Source organism: Haemaphysalis longicornis, unplaced genomic scaffold (assembly GCF_048455015.1).
Source record: "Haemaphysalis longicornis isolate Haplotype H1 unplaced genomic scaffold, Haemaphysalis longicornis Haplotype H1 scaffold_6, whole genome shotgun sequence".
NCBI lineage: Eukaryota > Metazoa > Arthropoda > Arachnida > Ixodida > Ixodidae > Haemaphysalis > Haemaphysalis longicornis.
This window is the reverse complement of record NW_027526407.1, coordinates 47,913,088-47,931,316: the sequence shown is the minus strand read 5'-3', so window position 1 is coordinate 47,931,316 and position 18,229 is coordinate 47,913,088. Positions and strand designations below refer to the sequence as shown.

General features: G+C 50.5%; 2 protein-coding genes across 2 annotated transcripts in view; both read right to left on the bottom strand.

Moving 5' to 3' along the window:
• Nsmase (neutral sphingomyelinase) overlaps positions 1–18,229 on the bottom strand; it is a 203,193-nt gene that overhangs the window by 87,580 nt on the left and 97,384 nt on the right.
• On the bottom strand, positions 1,570–6,351 carry LOC144141653 (uncharacterized). The gene is made up of 3 exons (XM_077673191.1): positions 5,971–6,351; positions 5,383–5,666; positions 1,570–1,846 (listed from the first exon to the last, which is right to left on the bottom strand). Exons 1-3 carry the CDS (start codon positions 6,349–6,351, stop codon positions 1,570–1,572), a joined length of 942 nt encoding a protein of 313 aa, XP_077529317.1.

Below are 18,229 nucleotides of genomic sequence, written 5' to 3'. Positions count from 1 at the left end.
TCAGCATCACCAACATTGTACGGTGCAGACAAGAACGTCTGGGAAAGGATGACTGATGACTGCAGTGGATGGCAAGGTGGAATGTGTTCGTGGACTGAAACTCCTTCGCCGAGCACCGGAATCGGCAGACTTCGTGTATGCGAAGCAGCTTGTCTTAGAAGAGACGGCCTGAGCCTCAAGAGCTAGGCATAAGTAGCAATCCTACGAAAGGCGTTTGACAAGAAACCACTGTTGAACCAATGGGAGGAGAACAATGATGGATGGCAGCGGAAAGATGGCGAAACTTCTATCGACTATATGTACGGGTAACCCAACTGATAAAATGCAGCAAGTACCACATAATAGAAGATTTCTTGAGTGGTTAATCCAAGGTGTCCGATCAGACAGGGCAATGACCGTACTCCCCGCGTTTCACGATATGAGCAAAGGGAAGCAGTTGGGATTCATCATCAATACAGCACCTCGATAGGCGAATGACTCCTGCAAATACCGACGCCGCACATTTGAAAAGACTCCAGCAGAGCCAGGCACCGAAAGGTGAACTGACGGGACATTTCCTACAGCACGTCAGCATGTGAGACTTCTTGACGATGCCAATGTACTTTGCGTTAAAGGAGTACTGACACGAAATTTCTCGCTTTCAGTTTTTATGCTGTAAAGAATACCTATTGGCCCAGTAATTACGAAAATCGAACCGAAAGCCGCCAGCCGTCAACACAGAATTATAGCACGTTTATTGCAACCAATTTCAAATTTGGTCGCCGCGCGGGAAAATGGCCATTCGAAGGCCAGCCTGCAAGCGGGCAGTCTTACGTCACGGTCTCACCCGTGACGTCAGGGACGTTTTTTTTTCCTCCTTGCGTTCGCCGCAGCGTCTGCTACGATTGCACATGGTCCGCGACTCGCCCGCGCAGTCGACATATCGTCTGAATCTTCAGACTCGGATAAGTCACTGCCACCCGACAGACAAAACAACTTTATTTGGCCAGGCGATTAGGCCGGCGATGTCTTTGCCGTCGTCCGTTTCTTAATATCACTGCGGCTCGACCCGGCGCAAACCGTGATAGCAACAGCTTGTCGCCACTCTTCTAATCAATCTGATCACGAAAAAGAAGCTCTACATGCGAGAAACTGGATGTTAGTGTGTTGAAAATTGTGCTAGGAGTTGTTATCAGCGCTGAATTTAAAAGTGCCGTTCAGATATTTGCCGCGATGGTAAGCCTACGCTGACCGGCAGCGGAGGTTCGGCGCTCCGACCCAGCACTGTCGGCACCACGGTAAAGTAAAGTAAAGTAAAAGTTCCTCGTCCCCTTTGATGCGGGGCAGGCGCTAGGTAGCGCCACAGGAAAGAGTGTCAGTTTACAGTTTGTTCGTCGCATTCAAGTTTCTTTTTGCACGGTCGGTGTTCTCCGTTCCCAATCCGCTCCGAGCCATGTCGAGTAGGCGGCGGTGTCAATTGGGTCAGCTGACCTTCGTAGTCCGTGTGGCTTGCTTTCGCGTACGAGTGTGCCAAATAGTTCCCATGTTCATCGAAGACACTGTCACTGTGTAGTGTGTATCTTCGCTGGTCTAATCGGCACTGCAGTCTCTGGGGCTTGTGGCCGCTCGTTGCTGGCTAGCTGCTGCGTCGCAGAGTTTGTCGGCGTCAGCGTGGCGGCAGTGCTGCTCCCAGAGGCGGAGGCGTTGCTTCGTGAGCACAGCCTCTCTGGCGCGGTCCTGTGTAGAGTTCCCGCTCAGAGCCAAGCTTTCGGCTGGGACCTGGGCTGCCGAGACGTCTACGGGCATCTTGGGGCATTCGTAGAGGATGTGGTCCACTGTTTCGCTGGGGGCTCCGCATAGCCGGCACCTCGGGTCAGACCCGAACAGTTCGTGTCGGCGCTGTTGTGTAAGGAGCGACCCGGTTCTAGCTTGAAAGAATAGGCCGCTTTCTCGGTCTCCGCGGTAGAACGGCCGTTGTTGTGGCTCTGTAGTGTGTTTAGCGTACAGAGTGAGGCTTTGCTTTTTTGCTACTGCCGCTCTCCAGGCTTTTGTGTTAGCTTCTGTTATTTCCTTTATCGTTACTTTGTCCCAAGCTGCTGCACTCTTTGTTTCGTGTCGCTTGGAGTCCCGGCCGTATTTCGCTTCCAGTGCTCTGATTCTCCTAATCCAGTGCGTCTTGATGCTTCTGTAGCGCAGGTGGAGGTATATTCGTTTGCTCACATTTGTTTCTGGCATGAATTTCAGGCCCCCCGCATACAGGATTTTGGGCCTTGCTTCGCGAATATCGTAGGGGGACCAGCCCATCTCCCCTGTGACCGCTGCTGTTGCCGTGGCTGAGTTTCCTCCGAGTAGCCACCGTCCCAGTTCATTTTGGTGGCGGTCAAGGCACTTCATTGCTGGGGTAGAGTAGGCCAGCACGTCCCCTGCGTAGGTTACTGCTGCTACCCCAAGTGCCTTCCAGAGAGTGCGTCCCACTGTGTAGAGGTTGTACGAGTGCCTTGCTAGATTCCAAACACGGCCTTTTAAGCGGTTAGATTTGGCAAGCAGGGACTTTTCTTGTTGTTCCAGGTAGTTTGGTCGGTCGGATATTGTTACGCCAAGGTACTTATATGTTGAAGTTTGCTAAATTTTTTTACCCTGGAGCAGGAAAGTATGGCTTACGGTGGCGTCTACGTTCAAGCCCATCCAATTTGTCTTGGCCTGGTTGAATGTAAGCTTGCCTTCCCTTGCCACTCGGGTACAGATGTCTGAGAGGTGTTGCAGGTCCGCTTCTGATTCTGCCATTAGCACGATGTCATCTGCGAAAGCCAGGCTTCAGATTTTTGTATACACTTCTTTTCCCTCTGTTGTGGTTGTGGATAGTCTCAGTCCTGGGCCCTCTTCATCCAGCGTTTTCAATAAGTTGTTCATGTTGATGTTGAACAGGGTAGGTGACAGTGGGCATCCCTGTTTGAGGCCCACGGTCAGCTTGATTTCCTTCGAGTTGAAGTCGTGGAGGTTGTACATGGCTGTGCAGTCTGTGTACAGTCCTTTTATAATATCAATAAATTTGGCTCCTACTTGTGTCTTACTCTGCTTTCCCCACAACTTTTGGTGCGGGATTGAATCATACGCTTTTTCCATGTCCAGGAAGGCCAAATAGAGCTGAGATTTGTCTGCGTGCTTCATTTCCATTGCTTGAGTGAGTGTGAAGATGTGGTCACTTGTGCGGCGGTGCGGTCGAAAGCCGTTTTGGGATTCTGTTAAAATGCTGTTGGTTTCACAGTAGCTTTGTAGTCTGCGGTTGAGCACTGAGCTAAGCAGTTTTGACACGTTGCTTAGCACTGTTATTGGCCGGTAGGCGTTAAGGTCATCTTCGTTGCTTCCTTTTCCTTTGAATATTAGTTTGACCTTCCCTGCTTTCCACTTGGGCGGTATTTTCTGCGTATCCAGGATTGTGTAGAACCATGGCGCAGGGTTTCTCTTGCATTCGTTTTCATCGCTTTTATAAACTCGTTGGGGATGTCGTCGATGCCTGTTGCCTTTTGGTTCTTTAAGTCCTGTATGCGTCGTTTGAGTTCTGTGGGTGTGATGGGTGGGGCCTACCAGGAAGTCTTCAATGTCAGCAGGGGTTGTGCTTTGGTTTCTGGCTCTAGGGTGGTTTTTTCGTGAGGGTGTACGACTTGCAGGGCCCCGAAGTGGGTTGTCATGTGCGCTTCCATCTCCCCTTTTGTGCTTAGTCGAAGGCCGGACTGTGTCTGGAGGGTGAAGGTTGTTCTAACAGGTTGGTTGGGTTCAAGGGAGTGCACGTATCTCCAGAACCTTTCACTGTAGTGCTTCCGTTCCTTTGTTATAGGTTCTTCTTCTTGTCTGTATGTTGTAGCTATTTTTTCTGCCACAAGTTTACGGACTTGTTCTTTTTTTTCTATGTACTGTTTCCAAGCAATTTCTTTTGCTGCAGTGTCCTCCTTTGTATGGCGGTGTAGTCTGGACAAGGTACGGCGTTTCGGCTATTGCAGCTTTTACTGTTTTGTCAAACCATGGTGTTGATCTTGTTTTTGTTCGTTCGGTTTTGCCGATCGCATGTTCGGCTACCTTCAGGCAACGTTCTTCCAGCTCTTCGTACGTTGCTACGTCCTCTAATTCAGACTCCAGCTGAAGAGAGAAAGCTTCAAGTCTTTCTTTGTCTTTGGTTTTCCAGTGCTGTTTTGCTGGCCTTGCCCTGTTGTCCACTTTATGCTGTGGGCAGAGGTTTAGTTGCAGGCTTATTCGATTGTGGTCACTCCCACAGCTGTTTGCCTTTTCCTCGTCAAGGCACATAGAGGTTATGTGTATTGTTTTGAGGAGGGCTTGTTTGTTGTAGAGGACATAGTCGATGGCCGACTTACTTGAACGGCAGGACCATGTGTATCTCCCTTGGCACACTGCTTCAAGGTTCGCTATTTGGAGATTGCCTTTTTTGACCAAGCGCCAGAGACCTGATGCATCCTTTTCTCTTCCTTCCAGTTCCATAATGTATCAGTTAAAATCGCCCAGTATTAGAACTGTTGGTCCTTGAGCGTGTCTTCAATGTCTTTTTCTATGCATTTATAGATGTTGGCATTCCACGTTTTGTCTTTGGGGTTTGTGACCATGTAGGCAACACAGATGTTTAGTACCTGTGTCCCTATTAGTACCTTTATCCATGCGTGTTCATGACATTGGCTTTCAGGCGGATATTCTTGTGTGTTGGGGAGTTGAGTGATGAAGCCAAATCCTCCTCCTCGTTTTTCTTGTGTGCCCCTGTGCTTTCCAATCCACGTCAGACCATTTCTGAGTTTAGGTTCTTCTTGCCCCCTCAGGTGTGTTTCTGTTAGGGCATAGATATCTATGTTTTCCTTTTGAATTTGGTCCTGCAACTCCGCCCATTTCAATTTGCTGCTTCCCTGCATATTCAGGAGACATATGGTGAGGTTTTTTTGTTTTTGTTCTTGTTACGCCTGTGTCTCCTCAACTTGTCAAGCTTGCAGTGGTCGTGTCCTATTTCACTGTCCTGGCCTGCTGTGATGCTTGTCAGTAACGTCTTGTTTGGCACATGTGTGCGAAGGCCGCGGTCATTGCTTGAGCCAGTGTTTCTGCAGCTGTCCGTTGCAGGTGTTGGGGGTGACGTCTTGTGCCTCTGCCTCGTGAGTTCTTGCCCTGCTTGTTGTGTCTCCTCTGTAAAAAATCAGAGATCCTTTCTGCCAGCTGGCGGCTGATGTTTTTGGCAGTGGCTGGGGTGTAGCTGAGGCCATCTTCGGCCATCTGGGCTTGGGTGTCAATGAGCAGCACCCCAGTACCCATTTGGTCGCACATGCTTCGAGCATCTGCATTCCACTGGCGGCAGCCCTTTGTCACTTTTCTTCACCCCTAGTTTGAATTTCAGGTACTGCGTATACTTCGTACCTGTGCTGGGGTGCATGTTCGTGCAAGGACGATAGCTTTTGTTTCAGTTGTAGGATGGTGGGGTCTGTGTCCTTCCCCTGCAGGAGCTCTGTGCTGCCAACATGGAGGATGAGCTGTAGAATGGTGTCGGTGGAGTTTGCCCGTGCAATCTCTCCCTCGGCTCGATCAAGAGTCTCCTCCAAGCTTGCCTCTGGCTTCGTGGTTATGCGTAGTCTTCGGTCTTTCACCTTCTGAAGGGTTGCCCTCTTTAAGCAGTGTGCGTTTGAGTCTCCCAAGACTACTGTGCGCCGTCGGGGGGGTCAGGAATCTCTGGATTTGCTGTTTTGGGGGCTTTGGAGTTGCCTTGTTTCACTGTCTGGGGTAAGCGGAGTGTGGTTTACTTCCCTGTCGTTGGTTATTGTTGAGGAAGGCGCAGCTATTTTGGGGTGGCTCTGGGTTGGGCTGGGTGTTCTGTTCCTGGGCTCTTTGTTTTTTGGCTTCTTCCGCGTGCCGCAGCCGTCCTTGTCCTTGGTTGTCTGGTTGGTTTGGAGGGCAAGGGTGGTCTGGTCTGGGGTGTCCCGCTTGGGTTCAGCGTGTTTTTTTTGCGACATCCGTCAGTTCCGCCTTGATCGCCGCCATCTCCGTCGCTAGCTGCTCGCGGAGTGCACTCTCCTTCTTTAGTTCCGCCTTTAGTGCCTCGATTTCTCTTTCGCTTTCTTTCATTGCCGTCTGCCACTGCTCTCGCAGCGTGCCGGTCTGTTGGGCTTGCTCGTCCAGTCCGCGTGTGTCCAGCTTCGCGATGTCATCTTTCATGGCGTCGAGCCGTTGACACACGTTGCACGTGAACGGCGTTTTTTTTGCCTCTTCTATGGCTTTGAATGGGGTGGATTCAATGTAGATCCAACCCGCGCAGCTTCCACACTGGATCATACCTGCTGACGCCTCGTCAAGGTCAGACTTGGTGGATGTCGCTGTCTGCGATCGAACCATCTTGCTCCGGACCCTCGTTCTGCGCTGCAGGCTCACGTTTCTCACTCGACGCGCGCTCACATACACAGAAACGGACAGCACACGGGCACGGACAGCACACGGACAGCACGCGGCGAGCGGCCGAAAGATGGCGCCACCTGCGCGCTAGAATCAAAACAGGCCGCGGCAGATGTCTTGGTCACCGATCGCAGAAACGGAAATTATTGCCAAAATAAAGCTTCATATGCGAAAAAGGGGATGATAGTGTGGTGAAAAGTTGTGTAAGGGATGGTCATTCGCAGTTGTACAGATACCAGCGCCACGACAGTCGCCACGATACGACGATACTAAGTTCCCAACACCCAAGGTGACCTGCAACCCCGACACCACTGGTTTGGGCGACAGTTCCTGCGGCCGCCGGCGTGCACGAACTCCACGAAGTCCACATTTAGCGCTGCATGTCGTCGAGTGGAAAATAATGCATCTTGGCGTCGTCGTCGCTTTGCTCGGGCAGGCTTCCACGAGCACTTCGCATACCGCGAGCTTGCCATAGCACAACTTGGGCGAGCTCGGCGACGCGCACCGCCGCGTCGCCGCGGTGTCCGTCGACATCGCGCACCAGTGCCGAACACCATGTGCCGGCAACGAACTGAAGAGCAAAGACTTTGAACACGCAACGTTTACAAGCATTGCTCATTACGCCTTTACGCCCACGTCTCCTGCCCAAACGAATACCACCAACAGCAGCTCAGGATATCGTTTCCGGTTCTGAAAAAGACTATGACGTCACCCTGAACCGGCCAGACAAGTAGGCCAATGTTTCGTCACGCCGAAAGCGATTGCAATAGTGCTAGCGATTTGTGGAAGCTCGCGGCCTGGACACTCAAACTCGATTTTAGATGTGATTCCGGCCTCGGATCGCTGCAAAAATTTCTGTGAGGCATCTGTACAAACTACTGAAGCCAATTATATCATTTTTTAGGTATCAAAATTTGGTGTCAGTACTCCTTTAAACACGGGAACGACGCAACAGCCGACACAAGCGACGACGTGTTGAAGGTAGCCGCCGGGAAAAGTAAACGAAAAGAAAGCAAAGAGCTGTGCACCAACCACATCGTAATGGCGTGCACGGAAGGCAACCAAATCTTCGAACTTGAGAAGATGAATGCCCTCGATCTGCTATTGTATAGGGTACGGAATGAACGGAGCATCTTGTCATATCCACAATTTGTAAAACAACGTATTTTAGATGTTTACCAGATACGGAAAGCGTATTCAAGAGACCATTCTGAGACTAGACAGCCACTCTTGGAAGACTGAAGAGTGCATTGATGTGAAGAATTGATGTGCAACCGTCGATGTGAAAATGATCAACCACCTGCCACAGGACGTCGCTAAGGACTCTTCCTGCTGAAATGAATTATAGTTGATTTCATCAATCTTTACTCAGTTGGAATGCTGACGCTTCTGTGGATAAGAAACAAAGGTTCAAAAGGCGTCGGGAACGGAAATAGCGACAGAACGACATTCCACGACAGCTACGGAGGAAAAGAAACACAAAAAGGCCGTGAAGCAGTATCCATACCTCTTTCGGGGAGAGTCAAATGAAAGTTCAAAAAGCCGAAGACCACAAGTGCCAGCGGGAATATCGCATCTACAACTGGCAAACGTCTCAGTGCTGGAATGTGAAATGATGAGTTCTGCTAATCGCATACGTTCGTGGTATTTTAATGCCAAGGACTCATTGGTTCTCTGCGCTAATTTCGTCATGGTCGGCAACCGTTGGTAACAGTGAAAGTGCAATAGCACGGTACAAAACTGGTTTTACCACAGGTGTATCAGAGAGGCCGGTGCACCAAATGATGGTCACTTGCGAAAGGCGTCCTAACTAAAACTGTTGCCCACTCGGAACCAGACAGTGCTTGGTTGGGACCACTAGCCGCCCAGGTGGAACCAGCTATCATGTAGTTGAGACAGCTGCGCCCAGCTTTGATGAGCTGCCGCGCAATATGGGACCAACTACAGTCCTGCCGGACCACCTGCCGCCCTTGTGGAACCAAGTGCAGATCCTGTTGTTGACCGGCTGCTGCGCAGTTAGGTGTACAGCCTCCCAGTTAGCAAAAGTGGTACACAATGATTAAAACAAAGGCAGCTTGTCTAATGTAACGACAAGATAAGCTAAGCGATGTCAACGACGCGGAATCAAGCGAATCCTAATGTCTTTATGCTCCGCCGTGTCAGTGAAGTCCAAATACCAAGTCCAAGCACAAGGTGCAAGAAGAGCAACAACGGCCTTGAAGGATCTTGCTGACAAACTTCATTACGCGATGCCTAAACACCACTACAGAAGTGATTGCCCACAAGGAGGCGCTGGTGGAAGAACTTTCACGAAACTCTGATTGACACAGAAACCCTAACGGCAACTGGGACAACTGAGCACACGATGCTCTCCACAACGGTACAAATTATGGCGCCACTCTTGCAACAACGAATTGTAATACAAGACAACCCATTCAATGCAATGAATGGCGATGGCGCCACACAAGCGCGTATTTAAAGGGGCGCAATGCAGTTTGTGCCAATGATCGACACCACCTCAGCATCACCAACATTGTACGGTGCAGACGAGAACGTCTGGGAAAGGATGACTGATGACTGCAGTGGATGGCAAGGTGGAATGTGTTCGTGGACTGAAACTCCTTCGCCGAGCACCGGAATCGGCAGACTTCGTGTACGCGAAGCAGCTTGTCTTAGAAGAGACGGCCTGAGCCTCAAGAGCTAGGCTTAAGTAGCAATCCTACAAAAGACGTTTGACAAGAAACCACTGTTGAACCAATGGGAGGAGAACAATAATGGATGGCAGCGGAAAGATGGCGAAACTTCTATCGACTATATGTACGGGTAACACAACTGATAAAATGCAGCAAGTACGCCATAATAGAAGATTTCTTGAGTGGTTAATCGAAGGTGTCCGATCAGACAGGGCAATGACCGTACTGCCCGCGTTTCACGATATGAGCAAAGGGAAGCAGTTGGGATTCGTCATCAATGCAGCACCTCGATAGGCGAATGACTCTTGCAAATACCGACGCCGCACATTTGAAAAGATTCCAGCAGAGCGAGGCACCCACAAGTGAACTAAAGGGACATTTCCTACAGCACGTCAGCATGTGAGATTTCTTGCCGATGCCAATGTACGTTGCTTTAAACACGGGAACGACGCAACAGCCAACACAAGCGGCGACATGTTGAAGGTAGCTGCCGGGAAAAGTAAACGAGAAGAAAGCAAAGAGCAGTGCACCAAGCACATCGTAATGGCGTGCACGGTAGGCAACCGAATCTTCGAACTTGAGAAGATGAATGCCCTCGATCTGCTAGTGTATAGGGTACGGGATGAACGGAGCATCTTGTCATATCCACAATTTGTAAAAACAACGTATTTTCGATGTTTACCAGATACGGAAAGCGTATTCAAGAGACCATTCTGAGACTAGACAGCCACGCTTGGAAGACTGAAGAGTGCATTGATGTGAAGAATTGATGTCAACCGTCGATGTGAAAATGATCAACCACCTGCCACAGGACGTCGCTAAGGACTGTTCCTGCTGAAATGAATTATAATTGATTTCATCAATCTTTACTCAATTGGAATGCTGACTCTTCTGTGGGTAGGAAACAAAGGTTCAAAAGGCGTCGGGAACGGAAATAGCGACAGAACGACATTCCACGACGGCTACGGAGGAAAAGAAACACAAAAAGGCCGTGAAGCAGTATCCATACCTCTTTCGGGGAGGGTCAAATGAAAGTTCAAAAAGCCGAAGACCACAAGTGCCAGCGGGAATATCGCATCTACAACTGGCAAACGTCTCAGTGCTGGAATGTTAAATGATGAGTCCTGCTAATCGCATACCTTCGTGGTATTTTAATGCCAAGGGCTCATTGGTTCTCTGCGCTAATTTCGTCATGGTCGGCAACCGTTGGGAACAGTGAAAGTGAAATAGCACGGTACAAAACTGGTTTTACCACAGGTGTATCAGAGAGGCCGGTGCACCAAATGATGGTCACTTGCGAAAGGCGTCCTAACTAAAACTGTTGCCCACTCGGAACCAGACAGTGCTTGGTTGGGACCACTAGCCGCCCAGGTGGAACCAGCTATCATGTAGTTGAGACAGCTGCGCCCAGCTTTGATGAGCTGCCGCGCAATATGGGACCAACTACAGTCCTGCGGGACCACCTGCCGCCCTTGTGGAACCAAGTGCAGATCCTGTTGGGACCGGCTGCTGCGCAGTTAGGTGTACAGCCTCCCAGTTAGCAAACGTGGTACACAATGATTAAAACAAAGGCAGCTTGTCTAATGTAACGACAAGATAAGCTAAGCGATGTCAACGACGCGGAATTAAGTGAATCCTAATGTCTTTATGCTCCCCCGTGTCAGTGAAGTCCAAATACCAAGTCCAAGCACAAGGTGCAAGAAGAGCAACAACGTCCTTGAAGGATCATGCTGACAAACTCCATTACGCGATGCCGAAACACCACTACAGAAGTGATTGCCCTCAAGGCGGCGCTGGAGGAAGAACTTTCACGAAACTCTGATTGACACAGAAACCCTAACGGCCACTGGGACAACTGAGCGCACGATGCTCTCCACAACGGTGCAAATTATGGCGCAACTCTTGCGGCAACGAATTGTAATACAAGACAACCCATTCAATGCAAGGAATGGCGATGGCGCCACACAAGCGCGTATTTAAAGGGGCGCAATGCAGTTTGTGCCAATGATCGACCCCACCTCAGCATCACCAACATTGTACGGTGCAGACGAGAACGTCTGGGAAAGGATGAGTGATGACTGCAGTGGATGGCAAGGTCGAATGTGTTCGTGGACTGAAACTCCTTCGCCGAGAACCGGAATCGGCAGACTTCGTGTATGCGAAGCAGCTTGTCTTAGAAGAGACGGCCTGAGCCTCAAGAGCTAGGCATAAGTAGTAATCCTACGAAAGGCGTTTGACAAGAAACCACTGTTGAACCAATGGGAGGAGAACAATAATGGATGGCAGCGGAAAGATGGCGAAACTTCTATCGACTTTATGTATGGGTAACCCAACTGATAAAATGCAGCAAGTACGCCATAATAGAAGATTTCTTGAGTGGTTAATTCAAGGTGTCCGATCACACAGGGCAATGACCGTACTCCCCGCGTTTCACGATATGAGCAAAGGGAAGCAGTTGGGATTCATCATCAATACAGCACCTCGATAGGCGAATGACTCCTACAAATACCGACGCCGCACATTTGAAAAGACTCCAGCAGAGCCAGGCACCCAAAGGTGAACTGACGGGACATTTCCTACAGCATGTCAGCATGTGAGACTTCTTGACGATGCCAATGTACTTTGCTTTAAAGGAGTACTGACACGAAATTTCTCGCTTTCAGTTTTTATGCTGTAAAGAATACCTATTGGCCCAGTAATTACGAAAATCGAACCGAAAGCCGTCAGCCGTCAACACAGAATTATAGCACGTTTATTGCAACCAATTTCAAATTTGGTCGCCGCGCGGGTAAATGGCCTTTCGAAGGCCAGCCTGCAAGCGGGCAGTCTTACGTCACGGTCTCACCCGTGACGTCAGGGACGTTTTTTTTTCCTGCATGCGTTAGCCGCAGCGTCTGCTACGATTGCACATGGTCCGCGACTCGCCCGCGCAGTCGACATATCGTCTGAATCTTCAGACTCGGATAAGTCACTGCCACCCGACAGACAAAACAACTTTATTTGGCCAGGCGATTAGGCCGGCGATGTCTTTGCCGTCGTCCGTTTCTTAATATCACTGCGGCTCGACCCGGCGCAGACCGTGATAGCAACAGCTTGTCGCCACTCTTCTAATCAATCTGATCACAAAAAAAGCTCTACATGCGAGAAACTGGATGTTAGTGTGTTGAAAATTGTGCTAGGAGTTGTTATCAGCGCTGAATTTAAAAGTGCCGTTCAGATATTTGCCGCGATGGTAAGCCTACGCTGACCGGCAGCGGAGGTTCGGCACTCCGACCCAGCACTGTCGGCACCTCGGTAAAGTAAAGTAGAGTAAAAGTTCCTCGTCCCCTTTGATGCGGGGCAGGCGCTAGGTAGCGCCACAGGAAAGAGTGTCAGTTTACAGTTTGTTCGTCGCATTCAAGTTTCTTTTTGCACGGTCGGTGTTCTCCGTTCCCAATCCGCTCCGAGCCATGTCGAGTCGGCGGCGGTGTCAATTGGGTCAGCTGACCTTCGTAGTCCGTGTGGCTTGCTTTCGCGTACGAGTGTGCCAAATAGTTCCCATGTTCATCGAAGACACTGTCACTGTGTAGTGTGTATCTTCGCTGGTCTAATCGGCACTGCAGTCTCTGGGGCTTGTGGCCGCTCGTTGCTGGCTAGCTGCTGCGTCGCATAGTTTGTCGGCGTCAGCGTGCCGGCAGTGCTGCTCCCAGAGGCGGAGGCGTTGCTTCGTGAGCACAGCCTCTCTGGCGCGGTCCTGTGTAGAGTTCCCGCTCAGAGCCAAGCTTTCGGCTAGGACCTGGGCTGCCGAGACGTCTACGGGCATCTTGGGGCACGTAGAGGATGTGGTCCACTGTTTCGCTGGGGGCTCCGCATAGCCGGCACCTCGGGTCAGACCCGAACAGTTCGTGTCGGCGCTGTTGTGTAAGGAGCGACCCGGTTCTAGCTTGAAAGAATAGGCCGCTTTCTCGGTCTCCGCGGTAGAACGGCCGTTGTTGTGGCTCTGTAGTGTGTTTAGCGTACAGAGTGAGGCTTTGCTTTTTTGCTACTGCCGCTCTCCAGGCTTTTGTGTTAGCTTCTGTTATTTCCTTTATCGTTACTTTGTCCCAAGCTGCTGCACTCTTTGTTTCGTGTCGCTTGGAGTCCCGGCCGTATTTCGCTTCCAGTGCTCTGATTCTCCTAATCCAGTGCGTCTTGATGCTTGTGTAGCGCAGGTGGAGGTATATTCGTTTGCTCACAATTGTTTCTGGCATGAATTTCAGGCCCCCCGCATACAGGATTTTGGGCCTTGCTTCGCGAATTTCGTAGGGGGACCAGCCCATCTCCCCTGTGACCGCTGCTGTTGCTGTGGCTGAGTTTCCTCCGAGTAGCCACCGTCCCAGTTCATTTTGGTGGCGGTCAAGGCACTTCATTGCTGGGGTAGAGTAGGCCAGCACGTCCCCTGCGTAGGCTACTGCTGGTACCCCAAGTGCCTTCCAGAGAGTGCGTCCCACTGTGTAGATGTTGTACGAGTGCCTTGCTAGATTCCAAACACGGCCTTTTAAGCGGTTAGATTTGGCAAGCAGGGACTTTTCTTGTTGTTCCAGGTAGTTTGGTCGGTCGGATATTGTTACGCCAAGGTACTTATATGTTGAAGTTTGCTAAATTTTTTTACCCTGGAGCAGGAAAGTATGGCTTACGGTGGCGTCTACGTTCAAGCCCATCCAATTTGTCTTGGCCTGGTTGAATGTAAGCTTGTCTTCCCTTGCCACTCGGGTACAGATGTCTAAGAGGTGTTGCAGGTCCGCTTCTGATTCTGCCATTAGCACGATGTCATCTGCGAAAGCCAGGCTTGAGATTTTTGTATACACTTCTTTTCCCTCTGTTGTGGTTGTGGATAGTCTGAGTCCTGGGCCCTCTTCATCCAGCGTTTTCAATAAGTTGTTCATGTAGATGTTGAACAGGGTAGGTGACAGTGGGCATCCCTGTTTGAGGCCCACGGTCAGCTTGATTTCCTTCGAGTTGAGGTCGTGGAGGTCGTACACGGCTGTGCAGTCTCTGTACAGTCCTTTTATAATATCAATAAATTTGGCTCCTACTTGTGTTTCACTCAGCTTTCCCCACAACTTTTGGTGCGGGATTGAATCATACGCTTTTTCCATGTCCAGGAAGGCCAAATAGAGCTGAGATTTGTCTGCGTGCTTCATTTCCATTGCTTGAGTGAGTGTGAAGATGTGGTCACTTGTGCGGCGGTGCGGTCGAAAGCCGTTTTGGGATTCTGTTAAACTGCTGTTGGTTTCACAGTAGCTTTGTAGTCTGCGGTTGAGCACTGAGCTAAGCAGTTTTGACACGTTGCTTAGCACTGTTATTGGCCGGTAGGCGTTAAGGTCATCTTCGTTGCTTCCTTTGCCTTTGAATATTAGTTTGACCCTCCCTGCTTTCCACTTGGGCGGTATTTTCTGCGTATCCAGGATTGTGTAGAACCATGGCGCAGGGTTTCTCTTGCATTCGTTTTCATCGCTTTTATAAACTCGTTGGGGATGTCGTCGATGCCTGTTGCCTTTTGGTTCTTTAAGTCCTGTATGCGTCGTTTGAGTTCTGTGGGTGTGATGGGGCCTACCAGGAAGTCTTCAATGTCAGCAGGGGTTGTGCTTTGTTTGGTTTCTGGCTCTAGGGTGGTTGTTTCCTGAGGGTGTACGACTTGCAGGGCCCCGAAGTGGGTTGTCATGTGCGCTTCCATCTCCCCTTTTGTGCTTAGTCGAAGGCCGAACTGTGTCTGGAAGGTGAAGGTTGTTCTGACAGGTTGGTTGGGTTCAAGGGAGTGCACGTATCTCCAGAACCTTTCACTGTAGTGCTTCCTTTCCTTTGTTATATGTTCTTCTGCTTGTCTGTATGTTGTAGCTATTTTTTCTGCCACAAGTTTACGGACTTGTTCTTTTTTTTCTATGTACTGTTTCCAAGCAATTTCTTTTGCTGCAGTGTCCTCCTTTGTATGCCGGTGTAGTCTGGACAAGGTACGGCGTTCGGCTATTGCAGTTTTTACTGTTTTGTCAAACCATGGTGTTGATCTTGTTTTTGTTCGTTGTTCGGTTTTGCCGATCGCATGTTCGGCTACCTTCAGGCAACGTTCTTCCAGCTCTTCGTACGTTGCTACGTCCTCTAATTCAGACTCCAGCTGAAGAGAGAAAGCTTCAAGTCTTTCTTTGTCTTTGGTTTTCCAGTGTTGTTCTGCTGGCCTTGCCCTGTTGTCCACTTTATGCTGTGGGCAGAGGTTTAGTTGCAGGCTTATTCGATTGTGGTCACTCCCACAGCTGTTTGCCTTTTCCTCGTCAAGGCACATAGAGGTTATGTGTATTGTTTTGAGGAGGGCTTGTTTGTTGTAGAGGACATAGTCGATGGCCGACTTACTTTAACGGCAGGGCCATGTGTATCTCCCTTGGCACACTGCTTCAAGGCTCGCTATTTGGAGATTGCCTTTTTTGACCAAGCGCCGAAGACTTGATGCATCCTTTTCTCTTCCTTCCAGTTCCATAATGTGGCAGTTAAAATCGCCCAGTATTAGAACTGGTTGGTCCTTGAGCGTGTCTTCAATGTCTTTTTCTATGCATTTATAGATGTTGGCATTCCACGTTTTGTCTTTGGGGTTTGTGGCCATGTAGGCAACACAGATGTTTAGTACCTGTGTCCCTATTAGTACCTTTATCCATGCGTGTTCATGACATTGGCTTTCAGGCGGATATTCTTGTGTGTTGGGGAGTTGAGTGATGAAGCCAATTCCTCCTCCTCGTTTTTCTTGTGTGCCCCTGTTCTTTCCAATCCACGTCAGACCATTTCTGAGTTTAGGTTCTTCTTGCCCCCTCAGGTGTGTTTCTGTTAGGGCATAGATATCTATGTTTTCCTTTTGAATTTGGTCCTGCAACTCCGCCCGTTTCAATTTGCTGCTTCCCTGCATATTGAGGAAACATATGGTGAGGTTTTTTTTTGTTTTTGTTCTTGTTACGCCTGTGTCTCCTCAACTTGTCAAGCTTGCAGTGGTCGTGTCCTATTTCACTGTCCTGGCCTGCTGTGATGCTTGTCAGTAGCGTCTCTTTTGGCACATCTGTGCGAAGGCCGCGGTCATTGTTTGAGCCAGTGTTTCTGCAGCTGTCCGTTGCAGGTCTTGGGGGTGACGCCTTGTGCCTCTGCCTCGTGGGTTCATGCCGTGCTTGTTGTGTCTCCTCTGTAAAAAATCAGAGATCCTTTCTGCCAGCTGGCGGCTGATGTTTTTGGCAGTGGCTGGGGTGTAGCTGAGGCCATCTTCGGCCATCTGGGCTTGGGTGTCAATGAACAGCACCCCAGTACCCATTTGGTCGCACATGCTTCGAGCATCTGCATTCCACTGGCGGCAGGCCTTGGTCACTTTTCTTCACCCCTAGTTTGAATTTCAGGTACTGCGTATACTTCGTACCTGTGCTGGGGTGCATGTTCGTGCCAGGACGATAGCTTTTGTTTCAGTTGTAGGATGGTGGGCTCTGTGTCCTTCCCCTGCAGGAGCTCTGTGCTGCCAACATGGAGGATGAGCTGTAGAATGGTGTCGGTGGAGTTTGCCCGTGCAATCTCTCCCTCGGCTCGATCAAGAGTCTCTCCAAGCTTGCCTCTGGCTTCGTGGTTATGCGTAGTCTTCGGTCTTTCACCTGCTGAAGGGTGCCCTCTTTAAGCAGTGTGCGTTTGAGTCTCCGAAGACTACTGTGCGCCGTCGGGGGGGGTCGGGAATCTCTGAATTTGCTGTTTTGGGGGCTTTGGAGTTGCCTTGTTTCACTGTCTGGGGTAAGCGGAGTGTGGTTTACTTCCCTGTCGTTGGTTATTGTTGAGGAAGGGGCAGCTATTTTGGGGTGGCTCTGGGTTGGGCTGGGTGTTCTGTTCCTGGGCTCTTTGTTTTTTGGCTTCTTCCACGTGCCGTAGCCGTCCTTGTCCTTGGTTGTCTGGTTGGTTTGGAGGGCAGGGGTGGTCTGGTCTGGGGTGTCCCGCTTGGGTTCAGCGTGTTTTTTTTTGCGACATCCGCCAGTTCCGCCTTGATCGCCGCCATCTCCGTCGCTAGCTGCTCGCGGAGTGCACTCTCCTTCTTTAGTTCCGCCTTTAGTGCCTCGATTTCTCTTTCGCTTTCTTTCATTGCCGTCTGCCACTGCTCTCGCAGCGTGGCGGTCTGTTGGGCTTGCTCGTCCAGTCCGCGTGTGTCCAGCTTCGCGATGTCATCTTTCATGGCGTCGAGCCGTTGACACACGTTGCACGTGAACGGCGTCTTTTTTGCCTCTTCTATGGCTTTGAATGGGGTGGATTCAATGTAGATCCAACCCGCGCAGCTTCCACACTGGATCATACTTGCTGACGCCTCGTCAAGGTCAGACTTGGTGGATGTCGCTGTCTGCGATCGAACCATCTTGCTCCGGACCCTCGTTCTGCGCTGCAGGCTCACGTTTCTTCCACGTTTCTCACTCGACGCGCGCTCACATACACAGAAACGGACAGCACACGGGCACGGACAGCACACGGACAGCACGCGGCGAGCGGCCGAAAGATGGCGCCACCTGCGCGCTAGAATCAAAACAGGCCGCGGCAGATGTCTTGGTCACCGATCGCAGAAACGGAAATTATTGCCAAAATAAAGCTTCATATGCGAAAAAGGGGATGATAGTGTGGTGAAAAGTTGTGTAAGGGATGGTCATTCGCAGTTGTACAGATACCAGCGCCACGACAGTCGCCACGATACGACGATACTAAGTTCCCAACACGCAAGGTGACCTGCAACCCCGAGCCCGCTGGTTTGGGCGACAGTTCTTGCGGCCGCCGGCGTGCACGAACTCCACGAAGCCCACATTTAGCGCTGCATGTCGTCGCGTGGAAAATAATGCATCTTGGCGTCGTCGTCGATTTGCTCGGGCAGGCTTCCACGAGCACTTCGCATACCGCGAGCTTGCCATAGCACAACTTGGGCGAGCTCGGTGACGCGCACCGCCGCGTCGCCGCGGTGTCCGTCGACATCGCGCACCAGTGCCGAACACCATGCGCCGGCAACGAACTGAAGAGCAAAGACGTTGAACACGCAACGTTTACAAGCATTGCTCATTACGCCTTTACGCCCACGTCTCCTGCCCAAACGAATACCACCAACAGCAGCTCAGGATATCGTTTCCGGT

Coding starts and splice junctions, on each gene's coding strand:
- LOC144141653 (XM_077673191.1), bottom strand. CDS start 6,351: ATGGTTCGATCGCAGACAGCGACATCCACCAAGTCTGACCTTGACGAG. Junction 5,667..5,970: donor TCAAGGCGGAACTGACGGAT/GTCGCAAAAAAA, acceptor CCCCGACGGCGC/ACAGTAGTCTTGGGAGACTC. Junction 1,847..5,382: donor GAACATGCACCCCAGCACAG/GTACGAAGTATA, acceptor GTCTGACCCGAG/GTGCCGGCTATGCGGAGCCC.